Source organism: Euprymna scolopes, chromosome 10 (genome assembly GCF_053919585.1).
Source record: "Euprymna scolopes isolate OS-2025 chromosome 10, ASM5391958v1, whole genome shotgun sequence".
Classification (NCBI taxonomy): domain Eukaryota; kingdom Metazoa; phylum Mollusca; class Cephalopoda; order Sepiida; family Sepiolidae; genus Euprymna; species Euprymna scolopes.
Window position 1 is genome coordinate 72,314,406 of NC_136491.1, and position 15,131 is coordinate 72,329,536.

The following is a 15,131-nucleotide window of genomic DNA, read 5'->3' on the forward strand; positions in this document are numbered from 1 at the left end:
TAAAGTTTGTGTGTACCACATTAAAGTTTGTGTGTACCACATTGAAGTTTGTGTGTACCACATTAAAGTTTGTGTGTACCACATTAAAGTTTGTGTGTACCACATTAAAGTTTGTGTGTACCACATTGAAGTTTGTGTGTACCACATTAAAGTTTGTGTGTACCACATTAAAGTTTGTGTGTACCACATTGAAGTTTGTGTGAGGAAGTAGCCATGTTGGCATGTTTGTATTCACATCATTGTTGAACCCCGAACCTGAAAGCTAGGTTTTATCCCAAGAGAGAAGTCGGGGGGGGGGGGCTGTATGTATTTCGAGCTGAATAAACATGTTACATTAAATATAAACACTAAAAACATATCCAGTTAGGTAGAAAAGTAACTTATCTTGCCTTTGATAAAATTTATTCGTTCTATATTTGTTTTGTGACAACTTTTTCGAATCTATGTGTACAGTAAAACAAACCCAAAAATAAATATAAAACAAACATATGTTATGTCACATCTTCTGCCAACAATGAACTGGTTTGACCCAGATCTTAGTGAAACCATGGAGCTTTTTAAGCAAAAAAATGAACTTATATATAGGAGACAAAGAGATAGTAGACGAGACAAAACAAGCCAGAAAAATATGCTGTGGCATAGGAGATCACGGCCTAAGATGCCTAAATGCTAGTGGCCTCACCAGGCAACGAAAAAAGTCGCCTGAACACCTGTGAAACTTTTTCAAAATGCAGCTGAGGGTTAATATTAACTTATTGCTAACTGTTTATTATAGGATAGATGATTTTCTTCTGACTTTATATCAAATGGTGAGGTAGGTGTATTAGAATTTTTGGGAAATTTTTGACACCCCTAACAGAAAACTACCAATAAAATATAAAAAAACTCGTAATTTCTCTTTTTAAAGTGGGTTGTTTATTTTGTGTTTGGAATATACTTCCAAAATAAACTATTAAAGTTGTTTAAAAAATAATAGAAATATCATATTTTATTTTTTAAAAAACAGTGTTTTACAAAATGTTTACAAAGTGTCGGCACGCGTTCAACCAGCTATTTTTTTTTTACGTATGAAATCAATTGAATTTTACGAGTGAAATTTTTTTCAATATTTAAACTTAAAAAATCTATCAAAACTTTTCTTTTTTTTTTTTAAATGAAAGCTCATGTTATGCTTATATCATCAAGTAAATACCGGACACTGACAACAATTTTTTCTATTTCATTCAATGTTTTCTTTTTTTAAGATATTAAAAAAAAAAAAATTCACTCGATAAAGTAGAAATAAATATATTAATCAAAAACTCCTGTATTTCATTAGAGAATTAAAAAAAAAATCAGTTGACTGGGTTTTTTGTTTCACGGCAAAAACTTATAAGTGAATGTGTGTATTTTTTACCTACGCAGGCCTAAAAATACTAATTTTGGGTTACAGTATGCAATAGAAAGACACATTAATTATGTCCCTTTGACGAATCCATATTTGATAAGTTGCAAATTAGAAGCAACACCACTTTAAGCTAATGGCGCAAAACGAGTTACGAAAATGCGACCCTTGCTTTAAAAAATCCTTTTATTTAAAAAATATATGGAATATAAAATATAAATATGGACAATTCTTATAGATGAAGAATTGAAGCAGCCATTGCTTATTTTTTTTTTTACAGGTAAGTGAGTTTTTGGCATTTATATATATATTTTATAGATGTTGGTATAAGTTATAATTTGTTGAATTTCGTGAAATTTTTAAGAAAACCAATGAAAAAAATATATATATATTGTATTTTTTTCGATTAAACCTTTCATTATTTTAAAATTTGGTCTTTCCTCATTTTATTGAAAAAAAAAAAATTACGGTTTGAAATTACATTTTAATATTGATTATAAGCTTCGAAACAGAGACAGTCTATATAATCAGATGTTTATTCAAGTTTTCAATGGCGGCTTCTGATACTCCTAATGGTGAGGTTAGTCTGAGATGATTGTCTGACTTGCTTTTTATCTTCTTGTTTTCTTTTACCACTTGAAATGGGTTTGTCCAAGAGCTAGAAAAAAAAAAATGTGTTTTACTCGCTAATTTTTGTGTGATGGGATAGATCTATATATATATATATATATATATATATATATATATATATATATATATATATATATATATATATATATATATAAAATGAAAATTACAATTGAATTTACCAAAATAATCAAAGATGGTAAAATTAAAGTAAATTATAAATATTAAAGAATTAATATTTATAAAATTATCTCAGCCAGACATTAAAGCTCGATAAAACCAAATAGGAAATAGAGTTTATAATATGAGCAAACAGTTAATAAAATATGTTAAAAAACACATACCAAACAATAATTATCTAACCACAGTCTCTTTCAATTAATATATATATATATATATATATATAAATCAGATTAAATATGTTTTTAACTCATTTCAAGGTGTTTTTTTAACATGTTTTATTAACTGTTTGCTCGTATATATATATATATATATATATATATATATATATATATATATATATATATATATATACACATACATTTGTCTTTATTATAAGAGTGTAGAATAATTTAACCTTTCTTCTCTACCCCTCGTTCCGTTTCATGTATTATTTTTTTAGAGGGAGGGGATTATTTATTAGTTGAAAAGCTAATTCGCAAAATTGTACCAAATTTAGCAAGAAGGATCCCTGGAGTGCCACATGTCATAGGGAGTTAAAAATTATGATTATACTATACTAGTAACTAATTATAGGCTTTAACAATATTCCTACAACCAGATTCCAAATCCTCAATTTCTAAAGTCTCAATTTTCATACACTCCCAGAAATGTTTTCTTTTCGTTTTCCATTACTGGACTATTTACTTACTCTGATGACAAAAGTAAATTTTCGAAACTATGGAATAAAATATAACCTCTATTTTATTAGTTTTTATTGTATTGCGAACTATTATCCTCATCTTTTCTTAGTTGTTTCACAACGTTTCAGTCAACTATTCCTCTGGTCTTCATCAGGTGATAACCACGATGGGATAGGAACTCCGAATCTCCTAACTCCATCCACTGCAATTACTGCCTTTCCGTAGTTCTTGTCGTCTCACCACGTTTTGGCCAAGTAAGCCTCTGGCCGGTTTGGGGTAGGATTGAAACCTCTATCTTCAGACAATTCTCACTTGGAACCACAGAGATTCAACGTCTATCAACTGCGCCACAGGCCCCGAAGGGCAATCAAGTTTGAATTTTTTGGTCTTATAAATTCATATTTATTTATTATCTGATCTTCCATAGTCGGGTTCGTACTGATTGGTATATATATTATTTAATTATTGAGATGAGTATTATGTATATTAATTTTTATTTTATTGCAAGCGATTATCCTCATCTTTTCTTAGTTGTTTCACTAAGAAAAGATGAGGATAATAGCCCACAATAAAATAAAAATTTTCACAATAAAATGTCTGGGCGTTTACTGCATCAGACATATTCAAAATTGATGGGGTGCAATTCCTGCTCACCATCGATTAGTATTCAAAATATTCAATCATTGTAAAAAAAATGCAAAAAGAGAGAGAACTGACAACCAACTTGCTACAGATTAAGGCAATACTAATAGGCAGGAAACTGCCATCAACGTTTGAAATGCTTTTTGGAAGACCCATACTAACCATCTTACCCAGCCAATCTGAACCAGGATAGGAAGAACATTGCAAACAATTATAGGAGAGATCTGCAAGCATGAAAGCCCATCATGATCATTATGGTGGCATCAGAAAATTGCAATCACTATTGCTAGGTCAGTATATACAAGTACTAAATAAGCTCAACAACACTTGACACCCTGGAACTATCGTCAAGTATGACAAAGGACCTAGAAGCTACACAGTTGAATCATCTAATGGAACTAGAATCCATTGCAACTGCACCCATTTGCGCACTATACCAACTTCGGAGAAAAAGATTTACTTCGATATCCCTAAACTTGATACCACATCGGATGCGACATTGACAAACCCAACATTACCAAGACTATTACACAACAATAAATATGGCCCACTTTGAACTAAGTTGGGTAGAATTCTAAGAACACACTTGCGATACAAAGACTTAACCATTCAACTAAATGGGGGGGGGGTACTGTTTGCTGCGAATCACCTGGAATCGGATGTAACCCTTCCAGCCGTTGACTCTCTGAAATAAAACTGCTTAAAACTTCAGCTCTAATTCCTTAACCAAATGCAAACAACCCTCATACCCAGGAAGAAGTAATTTATTTTCAAAATTTTACAAAAGTAAAAAATAGAAAAATTTAGCACAAGGCCGAACATGGGGGTGGGGGAAGGATGGTCTTTGCTGTCTAATGCTAACTAATCTAACCTAACTAGTTCCTACTTTCACTCTACTTCCACCACAATACCACATTCATACTATACATCCATCAGCATATAAATCCTTCGTCAATCACCATAAGAACATCATACCATGATAACCTAATTAAAATCCATAAGAAAAGGGGGGTTTGGGAAAATAAAAATTTTATGTACAAAATAAAGATGAAATATTTACAATGTTAGTAACAAAAGACCCCCTGTTGCTAAACTGTGGCAGATGTGCCGATTCGCCAGTCAAAAGGGTGATGCGGGTCTGAACGCTTTATTTTAAACACCTCTTACAAAAACTTCGAAAGGGAACTCGCATCTCTGGCGAATCAAGTGATCTGTAACCTAATTGAGGAGGGGAATGGGATTAAAAAAAAAAAAAACTGGGACAAACTTAAAACGGGGCCTAATGATCGCTATCACACACTAGTTAGGTTATGAACACAGAAGCCTAAAAAATGGTCCTACTCTTGCCTTAATCATGACCTACTCTGGACTAAAAACGAGTCAGAGCTAACGTTGGTTTCTGCTTCCCAAAAATTCTTCTTCCTAATGAACATCCAAGAACCAGTAAAGACTTGCTTCTCTCACCAGACACACATGCGCAACTGATACCCACCTTTCAACAAAGTCTGACAAAGAGAGTCTAACTCTCTTGGCCTTGATACGACCCTTCAAATGATAGCGGAAGAGTCGTATAAGATCGATGGGAGCGAAGTCCTCAGATCCGTAGACCACTCTTATGCATGTGTTCCAGACAACACTTCTCATCACTGCTAGCAAGGTCAAACACAATTCTTTTCTAAGCCTATCCGTTGTCGGAAACCAATTGCTACAGATATTGATAGGAACCAAAGTTAATGACGATGTGTTCAGCATGCAAACCATGAGACCTGTAACAAACTCAATCAGTGGCACCACGATGCGACAATATACAAAGGCGTGACATAAAGTCTCGACCTCATCTCCGCACTGTTTACAAATATGCGAATCCACCAAGCCAGCTGCGTGAAGTCTCTTACCGAACCAGAGAGCATCCCGAATTACCAGCCATCGTTAGTGAGGCATCTCGACCCAGGCGCCCAAGGCCAGATTGAACGGAGCTGGCCCTTCGTCAAAGAGAGCCCCTCAACAATAACATCCTTTACGGATCCCCTCACTAAAACCTGATATAATGCCTTTCGGGACAACAGCAGAGCATTGGAGAGGCTTTCCTTAACTCTTAAAAGGAACTTCAGTGCACGTCGGCACTCGCGGTAGAAGGGGCATTCACCTCGGGGCAACCTGTGTGCCTCCCCCTTGGAGTCGTGCACCCCTCTCAAAGCCGGAAAGGCTTTCTTGGTGTCCTCCATCCAGAGGCCACCGTTTTCCCTATCTTGTGTGCACATTCGATCTAGGTAGTAGAGCCGTAGTGTGTGGAGCCGAATCTCCACGTTTGGCAAACCTAGACCGCCTTCAGAAGGATGTAGATAGCAGATATCGCGACAGACCATAAAAAGTTGAAAAGAGTCCTCTGCAAATATAGCAGTGTATCTGACAGGATTGGAAGCACTGATAGACGATAAATAAAGATTGGATAGATATGGGTATTACACACCTCCGCTCTCCCTTTAATGAAAGGTTTCTACTGATCCACAGCCCAGCTGTGGACCGAACCGCTTTCAGAACCTCCAACCAATTTTTCTCCAGCTGGAGGTCAGGACCAAACCAGATGCCGAGTATCTTGCAAGGCCCGTCACTCCAACTAAAGGGCCCCTGAAGGGGCATACCCTTCCAGGCACTGATGCGCAAACCCGAAGACTTGTTGCAGTTGATTTTGGCCTCTGTTACTGTTTCGTACAATCTGATTTCTACACTGACGACACTAATCTCAGAACTGCTCATTACAAGCACAGTTACGTCGTCGGCAGAGGCGGAGTACTTTACCTGGGCATCCGGACCTGGCAAAGCAATTCCGCGTAGGACCGAATTCACCCTTAGCCTGTGCAAAAATGGCTCGATCGCAAGCACATATAGCATGGGTGATAACGGGCACCCTTGAAGAATTGAACGTGACAAACTGAAGGGTCTCGACCTTTTCCCATTCACTTCTACCATCACCGCAGGGTTAGCAGAGAGAAAATGAAACTACGAACGAAATTGTGGGCCAAAACTGGCCGCGGAAAAACAGCTCCCAAGTACCGATGGTCAACCCTATCGAAGGCTTTGGACTGATCTAAATTGATCAGCGCGGCCTCAGTGTCGACTTTTTCTATCATCAGGCATATCGTGTGCAAGTTATCCTGAATTGTCCTGCCCTTCACGGCACACGTTTGCTCGGGGCTAATAAGACGGGCCAGGACAAGCTGCAGACGATTTGCGAGGATTTTAGCCAAAATCTTTAACTCAGCATTAAGCATCATTAAGGGCCGGAAATTACCTAACTCATCCCCACCAGTTTTGCTTTTACGAACAAGTTTTATCATACCCAGGAAGAAAGAGAGAGTGTGCTGCCGATTTAACCTTTTATAAACTCGGTCACGTGACAGAGCTGGCTTCTGATTGGACAAGGTAGGAAGGAAGCGCATTCAAAATCCTCGTCCGTGGGAATTTGCTCCTGTTTATGTTTGTTGCACTTTCGTCTGTTACATTTTCATTGTTAATAAAAATTGTTTTGTTTTTGATTTTGATTTTTCAATTATTTTCGATTTCGTTCAATGGCGCATACGCGATTGGAAAAGAAAAGATTTAAACGGGATGAAATTAAAATTTAACAGCACTTTTGACAAACTTTACCATAAATCGTTGTAAATTCTAATTTACAGAGTTAAATTGTGTGTGTGTGTGTGTGTGTGTGTGTGTGTGTGTGTGTGTGTGTGTGTGTGAGAGATAGAGAGTGAGAGAGAGGTTAAATTCTGCATAACCGTATTTTTATTTCTTCATCGATATAAAAAAATTTTAATTTCTTTTTACACCTGTTCTAGAAATAGTCTGCTCCCCTTCCTCCCCCCACTTCCGGTTAACAACAGTACAACATTCAAAATGGCGGCGCCTACGCACATCATATTTGTTCTATTTTGAATGTTTTGAAGAATTTGTCTTATAACTGTGTTAGCTTGATAACAAAAACATAAACATGCGTTCAGTTGATGTACCACCCGCCAAATGTTATCTTTTTGTTGATCCACCGAAATACAAAATTTAAAAAAAAACAAGCACAGTCACAGTACTACGAATGAATGGAAATAATCAACATTTTTAACGCGATTTTATTTAAAAGAAAATTATTTTTATGATTGCGTATTTTGCCTTCTAATTTCTCCGTCCCGTTATATATCTCAACTTATCGATTTTCACATTAATTATTGATCGGATTTTCATTTATTATATTATCTTAACTATGAGACCAAGAGGCACTCGAACTGTCATTTGTACAATTTACTAAAAAAAAAAAAAAAAAAAAAAAATCCGTTGTCAAGCTGTTTGTCTCGCTTGTTACCAAGAAGATGAAAACAAAAACAACGGCTTTTCCCAAATCGTTCATATTTTTATAACTTCATTTAAAAAAAAAAACATTTTCAATTATAAGACCGAAAATTGTATTGGAATTCAATGTTTGCCATATTCCGAGAGTGTGCACAAAGCTTCATTCAGAAACGTCGAATAAAAAGGTAAGGATTAAAAGTTTTCACGAAAAAACGACAACAGTTGATTCAGTAACACTTCATTTTTTTAATAACATCTTGTGGCCTTCGGGACAAGATCACAATGTAGTATCTGTTCTTCAGATATTACTGCACTTCAATTTCTTGTTCTCTGTAAGTGGAGGAGAAATCCTTCACGACTGAGACAATTTTTATTTTTATTCCTTTTCTCCACGTTAAAAAACGACCCTGGTGTCTAACTCTGTCCCGTGTGGAGGCATTGTAAATAGGAACACTTCATTTTTTTGCAGTTTATAATTATCGTATTTGAGTCCATACTTGGTAGTTACTTTAATATGTGTTATTTTTAGGGTTATTATTTGGGTTAGTGAATGCATTATTATTTTTATTTTATTTATTTATTTTTTTGCAAAAAAATAAATAAATAAAAAAAACATGCCTTTAATTCGTGTTATAATACGAAAAATAGTGCTTATTCAGATTGGCACTTATGGCGACAATTAAAAGTAAAGAAAATACAGAAAAGTCTGTATGATGTGACAGAACAATGTTGGAGCCCTCTTGCAGTTTAAGAAATCTAAAATATGAAGAAAATGGGACATAAGTCGTGTTGTTACAGTGTTACTGTTACACCGGTAATAAGAATGCCACCTATCGGATAGAGAAATTGGCGTCATTTTATAAATAAAATGAAATATTGAAATTGACAATATTAGAAAACAATCTTTTTTATTAAATACAGGAATTTAAAAAAAAAAAAAATGGGGTTTGTATTACTGTACACAGATTCGAAAAAGTTGTCAAAAAACAAATATATAACAAATAAATGTTATCAAAAGCAAGATAAGTTACTTTTCTACCTAACTTAACTGGATATGTTTTCAGTGTTTTTATTTATTTAATGCAACATGTTTATTCAGCTAAAAAAACATACTGTGTTTACCGATGTATTGGAAAATTCAAAATGGCGCCCGACTCTCTCTTTAACACAGTAATACTGTTAGAAACTCGCTCAATATATATTACCGTGACATAGGTTGACATATATTCGGTGGTTTTTAATAGTATTTTATCTAGTTTATTATTTATAACACCTTTTCCCGAACTCTCCGTGTTAAAGAAGGTATCCACACACGTACATATATTCACGTTCGCGTACATACACTCACATTCACGTGTATATACACACACGCTAACATACACACATGTACTCACACATGCGTACACGTACGCACACAAGGACAACGTCACTTCACCTTTCAAAGGAAATCCACACATGCGCAAAAGACCACAAAAGCAAGAGACAAGCTGTTTCCAGTCTTTTTCAGACCAGCCTCCTAGCTGGTCGGTCTACGGACCGACAGCGTGCCTTTTCGGCATGCACGCGTGTACCTCACACCACTTGCTACTATGTGGGACAAAAAGCTAACAGACCGTACGTACACTTAATACGCTTTCTCTCTCCATGAACTGGATTGACATTCTCACTCTTTCTCTATCTACTACTTGTCCCAGAGAACACCATCACGTAGCTGACTGCTAACATGGCGCACAATTTAACTGATGTCAACCGTCTATCCTTTTCTTTGTCTACATGATGGATTGCCATTTCTCGTTCCATTACATTACTCACTTCTCTTCCCACGCACAAACGATAGTGACCCGAACGTGAGATGAACACACCATTTCCTTTTTCTTTATACACCACCAGTCCCGCAACAAACGATGGTTACACCCGAACGCGGACATGAACACATGTTATATCTAAAACATTCATTCTTTCAATAGTAAATAAATGACACGTTTATCTTATCCATCAATTGAGATTTTGTTTAATTCAATTCCATTCGTTTCATTATATTTTCTTGTAGCAAGTTAGGGTATTTATACTCTGATCCGCAACATGAAATGGTGACCCCATTATTTAAAAATGAAATGGATGAGTTTGAACAAAACACTCATATACACACACTCTCTCTCTCCACATCAATACACTTTCCCTCTCACCAGCTAACAGCGAGAGGCACGCCAAGCTATAAACTTTCTTTCTCACCAGTTAACGAGAGACGCACACCAAACTAAACACGTGTTGTACCTTTTTCTTTCATTTGTTTTTTCACAAAATAAATCCTAGTTCGTTTAATTCAATTTAACACATACTTCGTCTCTTTCTCAATTCAATTCATTAGTCCTAATTTTCACCACCACAACAAACTGGCGCCCGACTGACGTGAAACGAACAAGCATGGTGACCCTACCTTTTTGAAATTAATTGTTTTGAGCGAGACGCGCGTTTTATTTGATAAAGAAAAAAACGAACTTTTCAACAAAGAAAAACAAGTGAACTACCACCGACAGAAATAACTACTACAAACAACAATGACCAGACCCCTTGTCAGACTCAGCAGAAAAACAAACACGGAACTCTCGACTTCATACCGTATTTAAAGAAAAATTCGAGCTCGACAAACATTTTTCACGGTTTCCTGACATTACCCTGCAACAAACGCGAGGAGCAAAATCTCATAGGCCTATACACATTCCCTCCCGCACAGCAGACGCAACAACAAAGAAACAATTACAGGACATCCCTATCAACACATAGAAAGAAGTTGAATCAACAATACGAGTTGAGATGCACCATGCACGCTGATAAACTCACAACTTGGAAGTTTCATTGACAGCCGACAACCACGAATGAATGCACAACAAACGCCCGTACAGACAATGTATACACACTACCGCAGATGCACATGCGAAGACAACGGCAACTGGAAACTCGTTCGACGCGAACGAATGTGCAACTAGCACTCGTCCAAACAATGTATATACATTCTCCCGCAGAATCACTTGCGAAGACACCGTCAACACGAAACAAAAAATTTTCCTTCCAAACGAACAATTAATTTCTCTGCCCAAGCAACTCGTTGCACATGTCAGCACACAACAAAAACCAAACAAACAAATGTTAGCCTAAAAAAGAGTAAACATTTTTTCACGCGTAAGTAAATACTTTTACGAACACACTATTTTTGACGTTTTGTTTTAAAGAACCACACCAACAGCAAAAAACAGGACGGAAAGTCTATTGCTGAAAACATTACTTACAAAAAAAAAAAAAAATATATATATATATATATATATATATATATATATATATATATATATATATATATATATACACACACACACACACTGCATATATATTTTTTTTTCCTAGGAAGGGGAGTATTGCGCGAGCCTTTTCTAGTCTCACACAAAAACACGCGTTCACATTTCAAGCCATATTACTTGTCATATACATACGCGCCCACGTCCACACACTTACATATATTCACGTTCACATACATACACTCACATTCACGTGTATATACACACACGCTAACATACACACATGTACTCACACATGCGTACACGTACGCACACAAGGACAACGTCACTTCACCTTTCAAAGGAAATCCACATATGCGCAAAAGACCACAAAAGCAAGAGACAAGCTATTTCCAGTCTTTTTCAGACCAGCCTCCTAGCTGGTCGGTCTACGGACCGACAGCGTGCCTTTTCGGCATGCACGCGTGTACCTCACACCACTTGCTACTACGTGGGACAAAAAGCTAACAGACCGTACGTACACTTAATACGCTTTCTCTCTCCATGAACTGGATTGACATTCTCACTCTTTCTCTCTCTATCTACTACTTGTCCCAGAGAACACCATCACGTAGCTGACTGCTAACATGGCGCACAATTTAACTGATGTCAACCGTCTATCCTTTTCTTTGTCTACATGATGGATTGCCATTTCTCGTTCCATTACATTACTCACTTCTCTTCCCACGCACAAACGATAGTGACCCGAACGTGAGATGAACACACATTTCCTTTTTCTTTATACACCACCAGTCCCGCAACAAACGATGGTTACACCCGAACGCGGACATGAACACATGTTATATCTAAAACATTCATTCTTTCAACAGTAAATAAATGACACGTTTATCTTATCCATCAATTGAGTTTTTGTTTACTTCAATTCCATTCGTTTCATTATATTTTCTTGAAGCGAGTTAGGGTATTTATACTCTAGTCCGCAACAGTACAGTAATACAAACCCAAAAAATGATTTTTAGCAGTTTAGACCTTTTTTATTGAATCACTCCCGCATAATTGTATAAATAAAATGACAAATAAAGAAAGATAATTAAAAATGATATTAATGTGATTAACTGTCACCTGACCTGTGAAAAAAAAAAAGCTTTAAAAAGGCAGAGAAGGCAAGGCAATCTCTTTTTGTTAGTAAGCAAGGTAAGTGCACACCGCTCTCCCTCTCTTGAGCAATCATTAATCCCCGCCCTTTTTTTTTTCACACATTCCCCAGGAAAGAAAAAAAAGAAAATGAAGGAAAACAAAAAATATAAGGCATGCACTTACTCAAGGAAGTTCACTTGTTAGTATAATTTTTTGGTTATTTTTTTTTTTTTTGTTGGTTACTAATTATTCAGGAAGGAGGCTAGGTCTACCTCGCTGCCATCTCCGGGGTGCACAACTTGGACAATACCATTTCTGTCTGGCAGGAGGTGGAGACTCGATTCCCACACACTGGAAGTGACACCAGTCATCACATCCGTTGCAACAAATCATGTCCTGATCACCCTGTGGAGAACCGCATATAGGACAAAGCCAAATTACTTTGTTGGCAGGTGTTGATTGAGAAGGAATAGCGTTAATCCCGTCCTCAGGCCTATCAACAGATGCAGGTATGGATCCATCTTGCAATCTTGATCCTCTCCACTTAAGGATAATTCAAGGGGGAATAGGTTTTTTAACGAGTGGATACGCACCGCATCACCCCCCTCTTTTATCCTTGCTGACCTGACTACCCCATCGTCTCCGTAAAACATCTCCAAAATAATCCCAAGAACCCAAAACGGCCTAGGCTTATGTGGGCTCCTCACCAATACCACATCTCCAACCTTTAATGTTTTGGAAGTGCACTCTAGAACGCCCCTGGAGTTTCTCCCGGAGGCTCAACAGGTACTCATTATACCACAGAGTGCGGAAACTCTCCAGGCACTGGTCCCGAAACTGCATGGTCCTGAGCAGCCTTTCTCGGCTGGGTGGGAGGTGGGAGGCAAAATCCTCATCGTTTAGATCTAAAAGCAACCCAGGACTCTTGTTAGGCCACAAAAACATGTTAGGAGTTACTGCCTCTAACTCTTTCTCTGTAGATTCTCGATAAGTCAGAGGGCGGTTATTGATAGCTCTTTGGATATCCGATATGATGGTAAGTAAAGAAAAATAATCCATCTCACCTCTACCAACCACCTTGTAAAGACAATTCTTAATTGTCTGGATACTCCTCTCCCAAACACCTCCCACCCAAGGTGAGTAAAGTGGAATAGGACAGAACTTGATAGAACAGGAGCAAAACTTCTGTTGATAATCATGGTTTAGCATCAACCTTTTAAACAATCGACCGCCTCCTACGAAAGTTTTAGCATTATCACTGTAGATGGTAGACGGGATGCCATACAGGTTCGTGAACCGCACCAATGCCTGCAGAAAGGCCAACACACTCATGTCAGGTAGCACTTCGATGTGTATAGCTCTGACACTGAGACACGTGAAGATCAGTAGATACATTTTCACCTCCTTACCCCTTGCCTAACCCAAAGGTGACCGGTGAAATCCACTCCTGTATGCTTGAAGGGAACGGGCAATTGGGTGACAAAACTTGTCTGGCATTGTACCTTCGGCACAGTGCTCACGAAGTAAGGATCGTCTTCACTGCCTGTCTGCCTTTTGGCACCCAGTAGCCACAACATCTCAGTTCCGCTAAAGAGGACGCAATCCCTAAGTGCTGGCACCTAGCATGCGCATCCATTATGATAAGCTTGGTAATCGGGTGACTCTTTGGCAACAGAATAGGGTGTTTAACCTCCCTGCTGAAGTGGAGAGATCTACCAATTCTGCCACCTGACCTGATTAGACCTTCATCATCAATAAACAAATCAAGGTCCCGCACCAACCCATCTAGCAAAAAATCCAGTTCCTCAGCATATACCTTGCATTGCATCGTCTGCATAAACAAAACTGCTGCCAGTTTTTCACTGTCAACTTCTAACCGACGCAAGTGATTGATAAATTTCAGGACTAAGAAAGTCACTCTTAAGAGTTTATTAAATGAAGAAAACCTTTTTAGGGGCAGAACAGTAGGTGTTTCCTCTCCATGGAGGATCGCAGCATTCCAAGATGCACGAGCTATACCTTGGCTGCGTTTGTTGAGGCACGGCAAGTCTTGAGTAGCCTAAGGAGTGGTGCCGCCACTCAACCAACCTGGACCAAAGCACCAGAATTGGAAGCAGGTTTTGAACCTTTCCAGCGTCATTCCCCTTGTGATCAAAGCGGGGTTCTCTGCCGTTGGAATGTACCGAAATGAGGGATACAAGTTGAGTGTTGCTTCTAATTCAATGCTCATCTGCTGGATATCCTTTAGCCTATTTCGGGCAAACAGGTTCTTGCTCGTGATGGTCCCTGAGATAAGCCAAGAGAGGACCACTTGAGAATCTGTGGCCACGTGAATCTCAGGAGTGAATCCTCCAAAGTTTCTTAAAATCGTAGGCATCCACTTCATGGCCAGGAACACAGCCATGAGCTCCAGAGTAGGAAGTGTTTTCTTTTTCAAAGGAGCCACCCTAGCTTTGGCAAATACCAAACAAGATCGACACTTCTGAACCACATATGTCGCAAACCCACAGGCTTCCGGGGAGGCATCACAAAATAGGAAGAATTCGCCAGGTTCACTCTCACTGAGTGCCTTACGGGGAAAGGAAATGGTCCCCAATCCAGAAAGATCTGAAAGTTTCTTCCATAAGGAAAACAATTCAGGTGGAACCAGCACATCCCACCCTAATCCTTTTTCCCAAAGCTTGCTTAGCAGAATTCGACCTTGCAACGAAACGGGCAAGCACAATGATAAAGAATCATAGACTCTTGCGGTCTCCCCGAGAATTTGTCTTTTAGTAGAAGCATCAGGGTTGCACTTAACCGCAGCCAATCGAAGGGTGTCGGAGAGAGGATAGTACCGATAACCAAGTA

At 37.9% G+C, this 15,131-nt stretch overlaps 1 protein-coding gene across 3 annotated transcripts in view; it reads left to right on the top strand.

The window, feature by feature from the left end:
• Nucleotides 1–7,389: 7,389 nt before the first annotated feature.
• LOC145286102 (ADP-ribosylation factor-like protein 13B) overlaps nt 7,390–15,131 on the top strand; it is a 62,966-nt gene continuing 55,224 nt past the window's right edge. For 2 of the 3 annotated variants that reach the window (XM_080134793.1, XM_080134794.1), the window contains exon 1: nt 7,396–8,039. In XM_080134793.1, coding sequence (XP_079990919.1) covers nt 7,981–8,039 — 59 coding nt within the window. In that variant the 5' untranslated portion in view covers nt 7,396–7,980. Of the gene's footprint in view, nt 8,040–15,131 lie in introns of all 3 variants that reach the window. The other variant, XM_080134792.1, reaches the window with a different exon arrangement.